This window comes from Hyperoodon ampullatus, assembly GCF_949752795.1.
Source record: "Hyperoodon ampullatus genome assembly, chromosome: 1".
NCBI classification, from domain to species: domain Eukaryota; kingdom Metazoa; phylum Chordata; class Mammalia; order Artiodactyla; family Ziphiidae; genus Hyperoodon; species Hyperoodon ampullatus.
The window spans coordinates 44,204,378-44,224,983 of record NC_136914.1 but is presented as its reverse complement, the minus strand read 5'-3'; the positions used below and the strand labels follow the sequence as shown (position 1 = coordinate 44,224,983).

The following is a 20,606-nucleotide window of genomic DNA, read 5'->3' as shown; positions in this document are numbered from 1 at the left end:
TGATCACTATTAAAATAGTTGACATACCACCTTGCAACTAAGCAGCAAACATTTAGTTGCCAATCAAAACATTGATTAGCAACTAAAATTTTCTTCTAGCATATTATTTCACTTTTTAACATTTAGTGACTGCTCCTCTTACACAAAATATTAGTTCAATCAACCTCTTTTACCTAGCGGCAATAGATTATTATTAGTCCAAAATGCATGACCCTTGATGAGTTATAAGTTTATATGCAACAGAAAATAAAACTGGAATTAAGGATGTGAAGAAGCTGTTAAAGAAGAGCTATGTACGGGGTATCATAGATTAAAGAAAATATAATACACGACTGTTCTAAGAACCAGATAATATGAGGCATTAACTTCTTTACATTCTCATACCTCAGTTCCTAAGACAAGAGGAAAACATAGAGTTTTCTTTCCTGTGGATATTTTCTTCAGGATAGAATTTGGGCAAGTTTGTATGGTATTTGTCTGGGATGACTGTTATGCTTCAATTCTAAAATCTTGATCACTATTGGAAAACAAAGATTCTTTGTACATTGATACTTTTGTTTCAAGTTACGCTTTTTGTTGTTGTTTTTTGTAAAGTAGTGATTAAATTTTTTATTTTTCCTTTTACTTCTAGAGGAATTTCAAATAGTTTTGAATGGAAGAGGATTCAACTTGGGCAGTCGGAAAGGCAGTGTTCTCTGTACTTACACTGTTAATGAAACATACACAAAGAGTAGGTCTCCATAATTTCAATATTGCTTTAATATCTCCATAGTATATCAGCATCAAGTGTTTTCCTCTTTTCTCCAACTGAAACCAACTGTGCTATATTGTTTTATCTGAGGGAAAGAAAGGAAGTCCAATGATAATATAAGTAGTAATAATAATTACTTAATAGTTATTTAATGATGGCAACATTTGCTCATAAATTAATAAATGCTGGACCCCATCCTAAGTAGCCTCATTATACAAATGATGCCCTTGTGGCTGAAAGAGTCAAATAACTTGCCTGTGGTGACACAAGTAATAATGGGCAGAGCTGAGAGTTGAACTCAGTTTTCCTGGCTGCACTCTGTATGGACTCTATCCACCTCCTGATTTAACTGCCTCTTTCTCCAGATTTGTTTCTTGTCACTCTTGCCTGAAAATCTAACTGTCTTGGACTACTCTACTACTTATTGCCTTATTTTATTGTCACTTGTTATCTTAATCTAATTTTCCAATAATTTGTTAGCCAGTTTCCTGAAGACGGGCTTTTTGCCTTATAGATATATCTCCAAAGCCCACCTGGCACGGGGTTTGTTGATAATTATCATATTTAGGGAATTAGGTTTTATTTTCCCTCACTTGGCTTTCAAAAAAGGAGAAGATGAGTGTAACATTTTTATCTTCATTTTGAGAAAAACTTCTGCTCTAGATCTTAGTATGCTGAGCATTTTAGGTCTCTATTAAGACATTTTCTCCTCGATGATTATATTGTCTTCTAAAATTTTATGCTGTAAGGCAGATGCTGCAACTCTGTGAACTCTGGTAGAATTATTTTTTGAGAGCTTCATTTACAATTTTGTTGTTTATCTGATGGTTCTAAACCCTCCAATTAGCACAGCTTTGGCTACATACACAGTCACTGCTCCGTACGTTTGTTGAATTAAAGTGGTGAGGATCTCAGCATGGTAAATGCCATAAGTAATTCCTCTCTTTCTTATTAAGATCATCATTTTGGTAAGGAAAGACAATAATATTAGTAAAAAACTTTCTTCCTAGTAGGTTCTACAACTGAATAGGACAAAATAATTTTACCATTTTTATTCAGTAGTCATCTGTATCTAAGCATTAGCTTTACCTTACTCCTTTTGATTACATATTTGAGTTGATTATAATATAAACATATTTTACACATAGCTACATAGGATTTAATTTATTAAAGTAAATCTCAAATAAATTGAGTCAGATTGTATTTTCATCATTTGTATTCTAATATTATCCATCTAATTATGTAACTTTTCTGAGTATTTATAGTCTAGATCATTTTTCTCATATACTATTAAAATTGTAAGGCAATTTAAGCATTCTATAAAATGTGTTTATATATTATAACCCCAATTATTTTATTAAACTCTTGAAAGAAATGTATTATCCTTTGGACATTTGTCTTCTCTATCATTTTTAAATTCTGCTTTTAAAATATATATTTTTTTTCCTTGAAAATCTAATATATTGGCAAAATTGAGGGAGAAAAGGTGATAATTTTATAGTATCTACAAGCTGTATGTGAACTTAATCTATATCAAAAAATCATAATTTATGATTTACCAGTACTATATATCAATGAGGCATATAATCTCTTCCTGTTTTTCATTCTGTGTTCCTTCTCCTCTTTCTTTAGATGAGTCTCTTTTTGTTTTTTTCATGCTAATGTATCTAATGTCCCACACTTGAACTCTGATTGCTGTGTCTCTTCATATTTTTTAATGAAACTGTGTGAGATACATAAAACCATTTATTGATTAAATGACATTTTTTTTATAGGTGTAATGCCAGTGAGTGTGGAAAGTAATTCTATGCTTTGTCCTGCACCTACCCTGAATGAAGTTGGAGAGTAAGTAATTTATGAAAAACATTTAAAAACTTTTTAGCTACAAATTATAAGGAAATGGTGACAAAATATATATTGGTTGTTTTATTTTATCTTTTCTTTTTTTTTTTTTTTTTGCTTGTGGTAAGCAGGCCTCTCACTGTTGTGGCCTCTCCTGTTGCGGAGCACAGGCTCCGGACGTGCAGGCTCAGCGGCCATGGCTCACGGGCCCAGCCGCTCCACGGCATGTGGGATCCTCCCGGACCGGGGCACGAACCCGTGTCCCCTGAATCAGCAGGTGGACGCTCAACCACTGCGCCACCAGGGAAGCCCCTATCTTTTCTTGATATACAGATTAAACATGAAATAGTAAATCCTAGACAAATCACTCTGGTTAGTACTTTAACTATACATATTCTTAGTAGGTTGAAAAGGATAAAGTCTGTTTTATCTTGTTTCTTAAATATTGATTAAAAGGCTCTATAAATATTTATCTGGATAGATTTGAGAAATATTGTTAGAGCCTTTAAATAATAAAGCCATAGCCATTGTTTTGAGCTTTAGAGTATTGAATTTACAGACACACACACATATACTTACACACAAGAGTTTCAAAGTGGGATTTTGACTAATGACTATAGTGTTTAAATATTAAGATTGAAGAGCAAAAGGAACATGGCTCAATAAGGCACAACTTAGACTAGGAAATATTTGTGCATTAATTTGTGTCCCAGTCCTGTTAAGGAATATATTTTCATGTTCTTTGGTGTGGCAATAAACCATGATAGCTGGATAAAATAAGGGATATTTAGTTTGGAAGAAGGGCTTTTATTTTAATCACCTATATACAGATAATTTCACCATCAACTTAATATTTCCATGTGTGATTTTTCCCCCTGCCCTCTCTATTATGCAGGAAATGATTGCAAATATTTCAAATGTTCTCTTGTCCAACAGTAGTAGATGCAATATGCTTAGGGTAATGGATAGGATACAGTTTTCAAGAATCACTATATACTGATCTCAAACCTTCCTCTGGATCAGAGGAAACTGAAATACATAAGGCCCCAATCTAAAGTCTGGATTAGTGTTCAGAGAGTGAAGATTATATTTTCTTTTGTGGAACCTAAGAAAATCATTTTAGTAGTTTAAAGTTCACTTGAGCACTTAACTTTTGTGGATGCTTAAATATTCAAAATATCTGTTGGACATCACTTCTGGTCATCCAAGTAAATTGGAGCAGTATCAGCTTTCTATTTGAAATTGATTGAAAAGAGCTGCATAATATAACTTATAAAAGCAAGACTATCAGAATCTATTTTCTTTCTATAAAAGAGTATTCATTTTCTGAGTCATATAATAATCTGGTATTGGTAACATGCTTATGGCCAAATTAGACTGGCCTTGGAATTTAAGGCCCATCCATTTTGCGTGGAGCCATCTGTACCACAAGGGCACAGTGGGACTCAATGGCTTTCTGAGTAATAGTCTTGTATTAGCAAAGATAAATCTGTTGACTTAAAGTTTGGTCTTATTTTATTGAATCTATAAGTCCATATTGATTCTCCTGATTGTTCTCCCCAGTCTGCTTTCAGAGCTGTCTTCTCTCTCTTAGTCACTGGCAGCTCCATCCTTTTTGTTCTTCAGGTAAAAAACCTTTGACTCATTACTGATCTCTTTTATGCAGCCCATAAGCAAATCTCAGCTCTGATTTCAAAACATATTCAGAATCCAGTCCTTCCCCACCACCTCCACTGATACCACCCTAGACCAAGCTACTGTCATTTCTTGCTTAGGTTATTAGCCTCTCAACCCATCTTTCTTCTTCTGTCCTTGGCAAAAGTGATCCTGTTAAAACAGATCAGTTTATGTCACCCCTCCACTTAAAATCCTTGATAATGAGTTCCTCATTACATTCAGAGTGCAAGTCTAATCACTGCAATGTTCTATAAGGTTCTACAAGATCTGGCCCTCACTGCATCTCCAACTTCGTCCTCTTTTTGCCCCTTCTATTGTGGTCACACTGGCCTCTTTGTTGTTCTTTAACCACCTGAGCTTATTCCAGTGGCTTGAAAGGCTCCTTCCTACTTGTCTCACTCTCTCAACTTCAAGTTTTGTTCAACATATCACCTTCTCAGTAAGCCCTTGCCAGTCACCCTATTTAATCATACAATCTTCCCCCTCCCTTGAGTTTAACAGTCTCTATTCTCTTTTCATGGTTCACTTTTTCTCCAAAGCATTTATTTGTTTGTTATTGTCTCCCTCCTGCTGGGATGAATTTTGTTTATTTTGTTTCTTTCTGTATCTCTAGCACTGACACAATGCCTGACAGATAGTAGATTCACTAAATGTTTGTTGCATGAAAGAATGAATACATTTTTCTCAAACATTTTGATTTACTATTTATATAAAGAGCTAAAAGATTGCATTTGCTTACTGTGTATATCAGGTAGGAGAAAGATGATCAGAATTCTGTTTGGGGGATCATACCATTTAGAAGAGCAGGAAACTATCTTGACCTTTTCATAGTAATGATTAGTTAAGGAAGACAGCTTACTTTCTTCTCCAAAGTAGTTATAATATACAATATACCTGTTCTATCCAACACTGAATTTGTTTTCTTTAGAATTTGCCTTGGGGCACAGTCTCCTTTTTAAGAGACTGCCATAGATACTGCTGGTATTCTTTTTTTTTTTTTTTTTTTTTTTTGCTGTACGCGGGCCTCTCACTGTTGTGGCCTCTCCTGTTGCGGAGCACAGGCTCCAGACGCGCAGGCTCAGCGGCCATGGCTCACGGGCCTAGCCGCTCCACGGCATGTGGGATCCTCTCAGACCGGGGCATGAACCCGTGTCCCCTACATCGGCAGGCGGACTCTCAACCACTGCGCCACCAGGGATGCCCTGCTGGTATTCTTTAGTGATTTGTAGATTGGCTAAATACTCAGAAGATGTGATTTTAAAAAATCATATAAGACATAATAAATATCAAGCACGAGAAAAAATCATTTGTTTGCTTTTTGACATTAATATTTCACCTACAAGCAAGCTGAGAATGTTTTGGAAAGTGATTTGTCTAAAATAATTACTTTTGCTTCTTTTTTGTCTATCAAGTACATGACACCACTGAGGCAAAATATGTGAAGATTTTATTTATTAATGTATCGGACATTTGGCGACATCATTATTTGTTCTACTAAGTACGTTGCAAGTAATTTGGACCTTTCCTTTGCCTTGAATTTCCTTCAGATACTTTTGTAGTCGATGAGCTCTCTTATGAGATTGGATTGAAGTCAACACAACTGAAACAGTTTAGCCTTGTAAGGTGACTGTACTTAATGTTTGTCTAATTAGCTTTTGGCTAAGGATTCAAAACCATTAAGTAGCTATTTAGTCTATGTTTCAAATAAACACATCTGGCCCAACAATGAATGAAAGTTTTTCCTGTGTGAGGGTGACAGATGTGGTGATGGTTCCCCCTGTCCTCTCACTTAAATAATTAACAGCATGCTGGTGAAGTAACCCTAGACAGACAGCCTCAAAGCCAGATGCAAAGTCTCAGAGCAGGAGTCACGGACATGTGTTTCGTCTCATTAGTGTGCTCTATCAGTTCCTTTCTCATCTTTATGTTACTTCCTGAATTACATTTTCTTTGAGGATTATTCCTTTAAAAATACAGGGCTCGTGAATTTTGGTTTGAAAGAGGCTTAACATGAAGATGTTTTACTTGGAGATGGGAACTAAGAATGTAGCAGAATAGCTAGGACATAGGTTTGCATTTGGAAATTGATGTCGTGGAGTAAACAAAAGTTAAAGCTATCCGGGCAAATCTTATCCAGATTTATCATTGCTTAGCATTGTTGGAATGGGTCTTTGGAGTCCTTTCTTTGAGAGACATCTCTATGTATTAAATTTCTTTATCTGGTATAGAATTTTAGACTAAAATGAACATATTTTTAGTTTTTAAACAGAAAGAATGTAAAGGTGAGATTGTTCTTTCTGAGGTTGTTCTTTCCTATTTTTTTTCATTGGACACAATTTAGTTAAAAAATGTCATATGGTTAAACAAATTGTCTTACCTAGAAAAATCTGTAGATTGCTTGGGAGTTAATTTCTGCCAGTGGTTCATTTGAACAAAAATGTCTTAAATTTGAGTAGGAAGGACTCTGTGAAGTTCTGCAGATCCTGCCCTTTTGAGGGCAGTGGCCTCCTGGTGTAATGTTCAAGTGTCACCCGTTCTTGCAAAATGGGCTTATTCTCTGACCCTCGTTTAGGGAGACATCAACAATAGCACAGCTGCTCTGCAATAGTTGAGATCTCAAACCTGTAATTTGGCAAGAAGAACAGAGCAAATTGGGTAAATATACATAAACACATTGTGAAGAAAGAAAAACAGAACAGAATGAACCAGAGCCTGATCCTACAGCTTGTTTGATAGATTTAAGGAGGCATATGGTATAGTTAAATGTGCTTTCAAAAACATTGGCCAGAATCTTCTGGCAAATATGAAATAAATATCTAAATCAGATGAAACTGATAGTATTAGTTCCCTTAAAAGGCAGTGTGGAAAAACAGTTGACAGAGGGTTTAAGTAAGAAGTGGTGGGACATCAGTGTATGTGGAAAATTTTAAGCATCTGATACTGAAGGATCACTGAGAGGCATGTGTGGCAGGCTTGAGGTTAGAGCCTGACTTGGTAATGGAATCTTATTTTCCTCAATGTTGTGATTTTTTTAAAATATAATTCATCTTGCCTGGAATAAAATTAATTCCATTTCCCTTTCTTGGTTTGACAAATTCTGCCTTTAGCACAGCTTCTCACATGAATAGTTAAAAGAAATATATATATACCTATATATGTATGGTTATGTGAATTTATTTTATGAATTTGTTTTTTTTAAAGAGGGAGACATGCTAAAATTATTTTTTTATTAGAAAAATTCTTTAAAAAACCAAAAAACTGAGGTGATGAATTTGTCATCAACAGATGACTTGGTGGATGAGGCTGCTTTGGCTGCACTGATCTCCCACTTCCTCCCTTGTTCAGGGTCCATGTCAAAGCAGCGTCATAGCTGCAGGGCCCCCATCTGGGCTCATGGTTGGACTGAGGACCTGAACTGTGTGACCTTTGAGCTCAGCCACCTTGGTTGGGTACTTACAAATAACAACCTGGTTCTGGGCAAAGCCATGGCCTGAGATGAGCTTCTTGTAGTGAGGGGACCAGAGAATGGAGCACACTTGGAAGCATCCACAGCACTCAGGCCCCATAGTAGACATTCTAGATGTGAATGTGTCAATCACTGGGTCTCCTTCTAGTTGCCAGGACCTTAGCCTGCCAGGGACACCAAGCTACAGACTTGATAGCCCCTTGACACAGGGTGAATGTCTGCAGGGGAACCCAGCCACCCATTCCAGAAGCACTAGGCCACATGATGACCAAATATTGTCCAACTGTATATCTACACAATCCCCAATTCCATTATCTTAGTAACAGGTGATGCAACCATAACTTTATTCTTTCTTCTCTTCCTTATGAGGAATGAGACTGGATTTATTTATTTTTAAAATCATGGATACCAGGACATTAGTTATATCTTTATTTTGAATATAAACATTAGAATCTTGGTGAGATTGGTTAAGCCTGAGGAGCCTCTCAGTTTTTATATTTCTCTGTACCCCTCCCCCAATGGTGGAACATATATGTATTTATTCACACAGTATATTGCTTTCTGATTATACCTATAAATGTGATAAGTTCACCTAATCTGCATTGCATCTCCATCCTAATTATTATATTCAGTTCTGGAAATTGTCTTTTAAGAGGAACAATAGTTAATTCGAGTACGTCTAGGGTGGCCAACAAAATCTTGCCAAGTATGAAAATGTTAAAATACTGAAAAAGACACGATTCAGGTGTGACACATCAGCTCTCCAAATGTCAGGTCTGTCATGTGAAAGATAGATTTGACTTATTCTTTATTGCTCCAAGAACAAGAGAAAGAAAGAGTGGAAGGTAAAATGAGGCACATTTCAGCTCAATATAAGAAAGATTTTTGTAAAAATTGGAATCATTTAGTGAGTGTTTTGGTAACTAAAGATGTTCAAAGAGGGATGGCTATGTGATGATATGGAAGATATTCCTTAAATATGTATTTAAATCCTCTTATATATCTGCTTTTAAATTTTATATTATTAAAGTTTTTACTATTACTAATATATTTGACATTTTTGGATGAAAGACACTAAAAATTGAGTGATCATTTTGAAGCATCTTTTTAGTATTTAAAAAAGATACACAATGCAGTTAAAATGGGGTTATTTTCAGTATAATACTGAAAACATTTACAATAAAAGTGTAGGTGTGATGTCAAGTACAATTCTGATATAGCTTTTTTTTTCTTCTGAAATCTAGCAATCTTCCTGACTGCAGTGTTTGTTTTAGTTATATACATATACTGAGTATCTCAAAAGAAATTATTTTATTCAATTATTTTATCCTTTTACCCCTTTGAAGAAAATATCCTTAAACAAAACATTAATTTATATATATATTCATAACTAGAAGTAGAGTCTTTATTCACAAACATGAAACCTTATTTTCATCTCATAATTAATTATGCATAAAGCTAACTTTTATAAAGCTCTGCAGAGTATTAAATAGTAGCACTTGATTTCAAAATATCTTAAGTCACCATAATTTTAATAGCTTTTTGAGTAGTTGCCAGTTTAATTTTCAGTATGTGCAAATTGGAGGTAAATTATTTATTACTTCCAGCAAATGTCTTTCACAATTTTATTTAATTTTTTCATCTTTTTAAATGGATCATAAAATGGCAGTCTTTTATTGGACATCCATAAAGTCAGCAGCAAATAAATACTTTGCAAATAGGTTGCTATGATTGAAATGTCAACCATATTTCATGCAGTATGAAATTTCTTCAGTTCAGAGTAGCCCTAACGTATGGCAATGAGCTGTTCTCCTGTTCTGGAATTGTCTTACATCTTTAAACATTAAATTAAAGCACTGTGACCGTTAGGACTTTGAATTTTATTTACTTAGTTATATATCAGAATTCTATTTAATAATTTCTCATGTGGAATGAATTTAGTACCCTTGAATTTAGTTTTATCACTATTAATTGAGGACCAATTGACATTAAAATGTACTTCAAGCAGTCTTTTTGTTAAGTTGTTCAGGTTTCTTCTATCCTTCTACTTAAATGTTCTGAGGATGGAGCAAAGAGCCGTTGAACATATTTGTAAGCAACTTTAAACAATGTGGAACCAACTTATAGAAAAGGGAGTTGAAAGAGTCCTCAGTTCTGAGCCTCACCTTCCCTGACCACTCAGAATTATCTGCACTGTGGGCCAGTCCTGTCTCAGAAGAAGGTCTTTCCTTGTCTTTCACAACTTCATAGTCTCACCTCCAGGACTGTTTCTTCTCCAGTGTTACCTCCGGCTCCTCTTCTTACAGTTCCTAGTCAGTTTTCACCATGGCTGGATTCCTGACCCATAAACTCACCTTCTCTAAGCCTTCCTTTTCTTGCTATGAGTTCCAAATCTCCAGACAAGATCTTTCCCTTAGCTTTAAACCAACCAAATGTCCACTATCCAAATGTCAGCTCATTCACTTGGATTTCCCTTAGGCAAATTAAACCTGAAGTTCCCAAATTAAACTTATGTACTTCTGTTCAAACCTGTTCCTTTCATGTTTCCTGTGCAAGATTACCTACCTTCATGTGCAAAACACAAACTTTGAAGCCATCTTTAAGTACTCCTTCTTCCTCACCTCCTACATCCTATAAATGTCCAAGTCCTTTTTAATCTAACTGCTTAATATCTCTCAATTTTCATTTCAGATTACCCTCATTGACACTATTTGGTTCAGTTCTACTTTGGTCCTTATTTGAAATTCACTGAGAAATTCTTAAAAACATTTTTTTTAATTGAGGGAACATTGGTTTATAACATTATACAAGCTTCATGTATACAAATATTAAGTTTTGACTTCTGTATACACTACAGTATGCTCACCACCAAAAGTCTAGTTTCCATCTGTCACCATATAGTTGACTCCCTTTACCCATTTTGCCCTCCCGCTCTTCCCCTCTGGTAGCCATCAATTTGTTCTCTGTATCTAGGTGCTTGTTTTTTTTTTGTTTCATCTATTTATTTATTTATTTATTTATTTATTTATTTATTTATTTATTTATTTATTTTTTAATTTTATTTTATTTTATTTTTTTCCTTTGCGGTACACGGGCCTCTCACTGTTGTGGCCTCTCCCGTTGCGGAGCACAGGCTCCAGATGCGCAGGCTCAGCGGCCATGGCTCATGGGCCCAGCCGCTCCGCGGCATGTGGGATCTTCCCGGACCAGGGCACGAACCCGTGTCCCCTGCATCGGCAGGCGGACTCTCAACCACTGTGCCACCAGGGAAGCCCTGTTTCTTTGTTTTTATATTCCATATATGAATGAAATCGTACATATTTGTCTTTCTCCATCTGACTTATTTCACTTAGTACCCTCAAGGTCCATCCATGTTGTCACAAATGTCAAGATTCCATTTTTTTAATGGTTGAGTAGTATTCCATTGTACATATATACCACATCTTCTTTAGCCATTCATCCATCAATGGGCACTTATGTTGCTGCTTCCAAATCTTTACAATTGTAAATAATGCTGCAGTGAACATAAGGGTGCATATATCTTTTTTAATTGGTGTTTTTGTATTCTTCAGATAAATACCCAGAAGTGGAATAACTGGATCATATGGTAGTTCCATTCTTAATTTTTTGGGGAACCTCCATCCTGTTTTTCATAGTAGATGCACCAATTTCCATTCCTACCAACAGTGAAATACACTATGACATTTGTTAACTGGTCTTCTACTGTAGAAATTTACTCTTCCAATCCATGCTCTATGATGCAACAAGTGATATTTGTAAAACAGAATTCTGACCATATTTCTGCCTGGCTTAAAAACTCATAAGACTAACTCCAAATATCTAAATATGGCATCCTGGGTTCTTCATTATCCTTCTCCTACTCTCCTTTTTGGCTTCAAACCATATATTCTCACTCTCACATTCTGTGTTGATGCCATACTGAATGGCTTTTATTCCTTGACTGTTCTGTTCCTTTCTTATCTTCCAGCTTGTCAAATAGTGCTCCATCTTCTTGGATCCCTTTTTAATCTCTTTTCGTAACTAATTCTTGATCATCCTTTAAGATTCATCATAGAGGTGACTTCCTGCAGGAAATCTTTGTTGATGCCCCCGTGCAAGGCTCAGTCGGTTGTAACTCCCACATGGTCCTCTAGTACCTTTGTGCTTATACCTATTTTAGTTAATATCACATTCTATTGTGATTGTTCATGTAGCTTCCTTTCAATTACATTGTAATGCTGTGTTTCATTTGTTATTGCAGCCCTATTACCAAGCACAGCCTAGGTTGGCCTATTGTAGGCAATTTATAAATATTGGAGTAATGACTGATTTAGTGATTGACTGAACTTACTGGCCAACATTCAGAAACCAATTTGGAGTACAGTTTTAAGTGTTAGGTTCAAGCACACAGCTCAACATAGTTGCAGTGTTGGGTTTTATCAAGGTAACATTTTGTAACAGGAAGGAAATAGCTTTGAAAAGTTTCTTTACACGAACTTGCATGGCATTATATGTTATACTAGGCATTTTTGGAACAATTTAGCTCTCTCTATTTTTATATAGAAGTAAGTAGAAGAGAAATCCTTTAAAGTAAACAAAAAAAGTATTAGGCAATTATTTCTTTGCTGCAATACATTCTTCTATATTATCTGTGCTGTTTTTTATCTTGGATCTAAAATGTTTATATAAAAGTACCTTGATAGCTGAATAATTTTTTAGACAAATAGTCAGATGTTACAATAATTTATAGAGTACCCGCTGTGTTCCAGGCACTGTGTTGGACATTTTATGTACATGATTTTATCACACTCTCCTCCCCAAAGCAACTCTGAAATAGGTACAGTTATCCCCCTTTTGCACATTGAAGAATGCAAGATTGAGAGGGTAGTGACTAGGGTTCAAACCTAGAACTCCTGATTCTCCAACATGTGGGCTGAATCTATCCCCTTTTTCAAGTTTATTTTATTCTTGGGACAAATAAAGAAAAACTCTTTAATCACCTCTCCTTTATGGAATTATGTAAAAACAATGTGGCTTTAATACATTTTTGCCCACAATAAAGTTTCTGTAACTGAGAGTATGAGTTCTACTGTCCTAAATATACTAACCAGCAATAAAAGTTATATAGCAATCAGAATGAGAAATCCATAGATACTAGCGCAAGTTACATAAAATATGACAAAACATGATATATGTATATTGGAGTCTCGGGGCAAAGAAAGGTCAAGGTATTGAGTCTGGGTTAGAGGGTGAGATGGGTTTTATCAATCTGTTTGCCAGCAATGGAGTAGCAGAGCTTTGGACAAAAGTACCAGCTCATAACAGTGCCAGTATCATACCAATAATTTCAAAATTTTTTTCTAAAGAAACAACAAAATTTAGAAGAAGAAATAACTTTTAGAGTGTGTTTTTCATGTTTGCAACACTTATGAAAAAAATTTCCCAGCAAATATATATACATATAAAAATATACACATATGTTCACAAATAAATATCATATAGTAAATGCCATTATAACCATGAGAAATATGTGAATATAGTAAGAAATTGGAAGAGTGACACTGGAGAAGTGAGACAAAGCTGTCGCCAGTGAGTGAAATTTAGATGTAAGACCCTAAAGCACTTAATGAGGATTAAGGTGGTATGCAGTAGAAGTGAAAGCACTTTGACTACAGAGCCAGAGAAGTCCAATATTTGGGTAAGTTACCTTTTTAAGCTTCAGGTCCTTTATTTGGAAAATGGAGATAATGCTACAGCCTCCCTCAGTGGGTTGTTGTGAGAATTAAGTGAGAAGATGTGTTAATGTGTTTAGCCCATAGTAAGGAATCGATAAACACTGTTATTATTAGTACTGTTGCTTCTGGTAGTGGTTTGATCGTGCTACTACTGCTCTCAGGAAGGTGAATATTATATTGTTTCAACTGAATCCATGTGTCAAAATAATCATCCGGTGGCTTTCCATGTCTGTGGAGACTAACTCAGTTTGATCAGGCACCAGCTACATTATACTAGACTGAGATTTTAAGAATAATGTGCAAATTGGTTTGGTTGCCTACAAGACCTCATCAGCATGCTAGGGGAAACTATAGAAAAGAATGAATTTTGTTATAAAATACATCTTCTGTTCTTATTCCATTTGGATAAGCATTAAATGTTTTAAATGTTTCCTTCATTAATTAGAGAACTGGTTCATTTCTGCTGAGTTCTATGTGCCAGATTATAAACAACTTTGGTCAATGTCTACTGATCCCTTTAAAGTTGAATCAATAAGATTACCTGCAACAATCATACATTATTATGAATCCAGTAATCTTCCCCCACAAACCAAAACCATGCTTTCTGTGTCATATGCTTTCTGGTACATGGTTTAAAGTAGAGGAATTGGGATCTAGGAAACATTATTTTTGGATTGAACTATGCTTAATCTTCAAAAAAACAAAGCAAAACAAGGCACTGAGTTCTGCAGAAAAAGCAAGTAGGTTTAAGTTTTCTTTCTTAACTAAGCCACTTGGCATTCTGTGTTGGAATAGTTCAGAAGTTTAGTTAAGTTGATATAAATACCCCAAGTTCTTGTTCTTTTCTGGATTTAGCTAAACTTTTTTTTTTTAAACAAAATGTTTTAAAGGGAATATTTTACAAGGAATATTTTTAATAGGAGTAATCCTGAATTTTGAAGAAGAGTTCAGCTAGAAGTTTGCTAGTCCTGTCTTTCCTGGGGGCTCTAGCCCTGTAAGATCCAAACTAAATATCACACAGAGGAAAAAACACATTAAGAACTTTCATTTCTTCAAGCCTGTGTGGTATGATGGAAAGAATTCAAAATTTATGAGAATCCTAGCTTTACCACTTTGGGCAAGGTAATTAACATTTTGGGGCCTATGTACCCCAGCTGTAAAACTGTGAAACTACTTACTTTAAGAGTTCTTTTAAGAATTAAATGAGATAATATCCATAAAGTACCTAGGATAGCATCTGGCCCATGGCAGGGACTGAATAATATTTCTCATCTCCTCTCTCTAGCATCATTACTGAAAATCTTACCAGTGGCTTGAGATTGCTTCCGTTTTGTCCTAACTCTCCATAACTAATAGTATTTGGCACACAACTCAAGGCATAGAGAAGAAATCATCTAAATTTAGAGTAATTAAGGCAAAGTTTCTGGCTTTTAATTTTTGGAATTTAGAATATTTTGTGAGCATTGGAGCATGGTGTTCTATAGAAGCTAGATTAACAAAATGTTGACTACTGCTTCCACTTTAATGAATGGATAGCTTTGTTTTGTTGGTATACTGATTATTCTGTGGTAATATACTTCATAAACTCTTTTGGAAAAGACCTGTTTCCTCAATACTTTAAAAACTCCTTGTCATCTTTTTCTCTTTGATATCTTCTTAGACCTATGAAAAAAAATTACTTACTGATCCCAAATGATGAATTATTAGAATCTGAATTAATGAAATTGTAATTATTTTTAATTGTATTAGTAGTTGAAATCATATTTTCAGAATGAGAGCTGTATTTCATAGCAATGGACAAAAATTATTCTCCTTTCTTTTATACATTTGTCAGGATATTTTAAAATCCTGAACATTTACAACAAATGCCTACAAATATGTAAATTGCATTCCTTTTTTTAATTTAGTTTACTCTGTCTTTCATGATCACTTTCTCTATATTTTATCTTTCAATGGTTTGTTATTTCCATTTTTAAAAAAATTTTATTTTATTGAAGTATAGTTGATTTACAATATTGTGTTAGTTTCTGGTGTACAGCAAAGTGATTCAGTTATACATATATACATTCTTTTTCATATTCTTTTCCATTAGGGTTTATCACAGGATACTGAATATAGTTCCCTGTGCTATACAGTAAGACCTTATTGTTTATCCATTTTATATATAATAGTTTTCATCTTGTAATAACTTTTTTAAAATATCTTTATTGGAGTATAATTGCTTTACAATGTTCTGTTGGTTTCTGCTGTACAACAAAGTGAATCAGCTATATGTATACATATATCCCCACACCCCCTCCCTCTTGAGCCTCCCTCCCACCCTCCCTATCCCACCACTTTATGTCATCACAAAGCATTGAGATGATCTCCCTGTGCTGTTTAGCAGCTTTCCACTAACCATGCATTTTACATTTGGTAGTGTATATATGCCAATGCTACTCTCTCACTTTGTCCCAGCATCCCCTTCCCCTTCTCTGTGTCCTCAAGTCCATTCTCTACATCTGTGTTTTTATTCCTGCCCTGCCACTAGGTTCATCAGTACCATTTTTTTAGATTCCATATATGTGCGTTAACATATGGTATCTGTTTTTCTCTTTCTGAATTACATCACTCTATATGACAGACTCTAGGTACATCCACCTCATTACAAATAACTCAATTTCATTCCTTTTTATGGCTGAGTAATATTCCATTGTATATATGTGCCACATCTTCTTTATCCATTCATCTGTCGATGGACACTTAGGTTGCTTCCATGTCCTGGCTGTTGTAAATAGAGCTGCAATGAACATTATGGTACATGTCTCTCTCTCTTTTTCTTTTTTTTTTAACATCTTTATTGGAGTATAATTGCTTTACAATGGTGTGTTAGTTTCTGCTTTATAACAAAGTGAATCAGGTATACATATACAAATAACCCCATATATCTTCCCTCTTGCTTCTCCCACCCTCCCTATCCCAACCCTCTAGGTGGTCACAGAGCACTGAGCTGATCTCTCTGTGCTATTTGGCTGCTTCCCACTAGCTATCTATTTTACATTTGGTAGTGTATATATGTCCATGCCACTCTCTCACTTTGTCCCAGCTTACCCTTCACCCTCCCCATATCCTCAAGTCCATTATCCTGTAAGTCTGCATCTTTATTCCCTTCTTGCCCCTAGGTTCTTCATGACCATATTTTTTTTGTCTTAGATTCCATATATATGTATTAGCATATGGTATTTGTTTTTCTCTTTCTGACTTACTTCACTCTGTATGACAGACTCTAGGTCCATCCACCTCATTACAAATAACTCAATTTCGTTTCCTTTTATGGCTGAGTAATATTCCATTGTACATATGTGCCACATGTTCTTTATCCATTCATCTGTTGATGGACACTTAGGTTGCTTCCATGTCCTGGCTATTGTAAATAGAGCTGCAATGAACATTGTGGTACCTGACACTTTTTGAGTTATGGTTTTCTCAGGGTATATGCCCAGCAGTGGGATGCTGGGTCATATGGTAGTTCTATATGTAGTTTTTTAAGGAACCTCCATACTGTTGTCCATAGTGACTGTATCAATTTACATTCCCACCAACAATGCAAGAGCTTCCCTTTTCTCCACACCCTCTCCAACTTTTACTGTTTGTAGATTTTTTGATGATGGCCATTCTGACTGGTGTGAGGTGATACCTCATTGTGGTTTTGATTTTAATTTCTCTAATGATTAGTTATGTTGAGTGTCCTTTCATGTGTTTGTGGGCAATCTGCCTATCTTCTTTGAAGAAATGTCTGTTTAGGTCTTCTGCCCATTTTTGGATTGGGTTGTTTGTTTTTTTGGTATTGATCTGCATGAGCTGCTTGTATATTTTGGAGATTAATTCTTTGTCATTTTTGTCATTTGCAAATATTTTCTCCCATTCTGAAGGTTGTCTTTTCATCTTGTTTATGGTTTCCTTTGCTATGCAAAGATTTTAAGTTTCATTAGTTCCCATTTGTTTACTTTTTATTTTATTTCCATTTCTGTAGGAGGTGGATCAAAAAGGATCTCGCTTTGACTTATCTCATAGAGTGTTCTGCCTATGTTTTCCTCTAAGAGTTTGATAGTGTCTGACCTTACATTTAGGTCATTAATTCCATTTTGAGCTTAGTTTTGTGTATGGGGTTAGGGAGTGTTCTAATTGCATTCTTTTATATGTAGCTGTCCAGTTTTCCCAGCACCACTTATTGAAGAGGTTGTCTTTTCTCCAATGTATATTCTTGCCTCCTTTGTCAAAGATAAGGTGACCATATGTGTGTGGGTTTATCTCTGGGCTTTCTATCCTGTTCCATTGATGTATATTTCTCTTTTTGTGCCAGTACCATACTGTCTTGATAACCATAGCTTTGTAGTATAGTCTGAAGTCTGGGAGCCTGATTCCTCCAGCTCTGTTTTTCTTTCTCAAGGTTGCTTTGGCTATTCAGGGTATTTTGTGTTTCCATACACATTGGAAAATTTTTTGTTCTAGTTCTGTGAAAAATGCCATTGGTAATTTGATAGGGATTGCACTGAATCTGTAGATTGCTTTGGGTAGTATAGTCATTTTCACAATGTTGATTCTTCTCATCCCAGAACATGGTATATCTGTTCATCTGTTTGTATAAGTGTCTTATAATTTTCTCCGTACAGGTATTTTGCCTTCTTAGGTAGGTTTATTCCTAGGTATTTTATTCTTTTTGTTGCAGTGGCAAATCTGTTTCCTTAATTTGTCTTTCTGATTTTACATCATTAGTGTATAGGAATCCAAGAGATTTCTATGCATTAACTTTGTATTCTGCTACTTTACCAAATTCATTTATTAGTTCTAGTAGCTTTCTGGTGGCCTCTTTAGGATTCTCTATGCTTAGTATCATGTCATCTGCAAACAGTGACAGTTTTAATTCTTTTCCAATTTGTATTCCTTTTATTTCTTTTTCTTTTCTGATTGCCATGGCTAAAACTTCCAAAACTATGTTGAATAGTACTGGTAAGAGTCGGCCCCCTTGTCTTGTTCCTGATATTAGAGGAAATGCTTTCAGTTTTTCACCATTGAGAATGATGTTGGCTGTGGGTTTGTCATATATGCCTTTTATTATTTTGAGGTAAGTTCCCTCTATGCCCAGTTTCTGTCTATTTCCATTTTTATATTCTTAAACAATGATCTTGTGATAATGGTAATGTCTAGAGACAGGGAAAAGCTAAATCAGATGGAAGTATTTTTCCTCATTCTAGGTTTTTGTGAACCTGAAACAATCTCAGCATTTTTCTGGATTAAGGAATTTTTTAATTTAATTTTTTCCTAAAAATGTATTATTTTAAACTAGAACAATGACAACAACAGGAATTTCTTCATGTTTCTATTGACATTAATGCTTCTTTTAGGAACAATTAGATCACTTAAGGAATTTGCCTCTGGCTACTGAGTAAGGACTAGAACTAAGAAAGAAAAGCACTAAGGTAACTGATCAAAAGCTTTGACTTTTAGAGTCAGCTATCTGGCTAATTCTGAATTATTTAAGGAAAGAAATATTTGCTGCAAAACTCCAGTTTTTAATTACTGTTAATTATTGTTTCTGCCTTTTCTTTCAGAACTCTTGATGTTTCAGTGAGCTTTAATGGAGGAAATTCTGTCATCTCGGGCTCACTAACAGTCACAGCCACAGAATGTGTAAGTCACTGTTCACATAAAGTTACTTTTAAAAAAATAACTCTCTCCAGAAATAATTTATGGACCTTCAATATTGTTGCATCCTACAGTAAAGAAAGTAGAAATAATAATACTGGAGACCATTACAAGAACATGTTTGTATAGAATTTATTGTAGGTTGTTTTGTTTTTTCCTTTAGTCTCCTTTAAAGGGATTTTAAAGAGTATACATTATATTTTGATATTTATAAAATTGAAGTCATATTTAAATATTAGAATAAGGTAGGAAAATGATTTCCAAATGAAGCATTTTTTCTTAAAACATGAACTATGTAAAGGAAATAATGTCTTTCTGTTAATGAAGGTTGCATTATACTATCTAAGACATTTATCATGTTTTTGAAATTACTAGTGCACCTTAATGAGTGAGCTTATTATTTTGTCCCATTTAATGCTGGTGCTTTCTCAAGAGTAAGGAACTTGATTTTGAGAGCTTTATAATATCTTGGTTTGAAACTACACTGAAGCTATAATTTAGTTAAGATGGATGATTTGCACTACTTAAGATGCAATATTTGGATATATAAATTCCATTGATAAGAGAGTGTTTTCCTTATAGTTAAGTTTTTTGGTTTATCTTGACATTACATTTCTGAACATGAAAACACAAAGCACTAAAAGGAACTGATCACATGGCTGATATTCTTATGAGTTCATTTCCTTTGTTAAAAATATATAAATCAAAACAAAAACAAAAAAAAATCCTGCCCTTCAAAAGACCAGAATCCCAAACCTAAACATTTTCTCACATCTCATGATTTTTTTTTAACATCTTTATTGGAGTATAAAGGCTTTACAATGGTATGTTAGTTTCTGCTGTATAACAAAGTGAATCAGCTATACATATACATATATCCCCATATCTCCTCCCTCCTGCATCTCCCTCCTACCCTCCCTATCCCACATCTCTAGGTGGACACAAAGTACCGAGCTGATCTCCCTTTGCTATGTGGCTGCTACCCTCTAGCTATCTATTTTACATTTAGTAGTGTATATATGTCCATGTCACTCTCTCACTTCATCTGAGCTTACCCTTTCCCACCCCATGTCCTCAAGTCCATTCTCTACCTCTGAGTCTTTATTCCTGTCCTGCCCCTAGGTTTGTCAGAACCAATTTTTCTTTTTTCTTTTTTTTTAGATCCCATATGTATGTGTTAGCATACGGTACTTGTTTTTCTCTTTCTGACTTACTTCACTCTGTATGACAGACTCTAAGTCCATCCACCTCGCTACAAATAATTCAAATTCGTTTCTTTTTATGGCTGAGTAATATTCCATTGTATATATGTGCCATATCTTCTTTATCTATTCATCTGTTGATGGACACTTAGGTTGCTTCCATGTCCTGGCTATTGTAAATAGTACTGCAATGAACATTGTGGTACATGACTCTTTTTGAATTATGGTTTCCTCAGGTTATATGCCCA

The 20,606-nt window shown here is 35.0% G+C and overlaps 1 protein-coding gene across 2 annotated transcripts in view; it reads left to right on the top strand.

The window, feature by feature from the left end:
- The window catches only part of ANTXR2 (ANTXR cell adhesion molecule 2), a gene marked incomplete at both ends in the record, with an annotated part of 141,577 nt that overhangs the window by 36,184 nt on the left and 84,787 nt on the right, over positions 1 to 20,606 (top strand). For both annotated transcript variants that reach the window (XM_079705053.1, XM_079705052.1), the window contains 3 exons: positions 632 to 730; positions 2,527 to 2,596; positions 19,063 to 19,141. In XM_079705053.1, the coding sequence (XP_079561179.1) occupies positions 632 to 730; positions 2,527 to 2,596; positions 19,063 to 19,141 (248 nt within the window). The remainder of the gene's footprint in view (positions 1 to 631; positions 731 to 2,526; positions 2,597 to 19,062; positions 19,142 to 20,606) is intronic.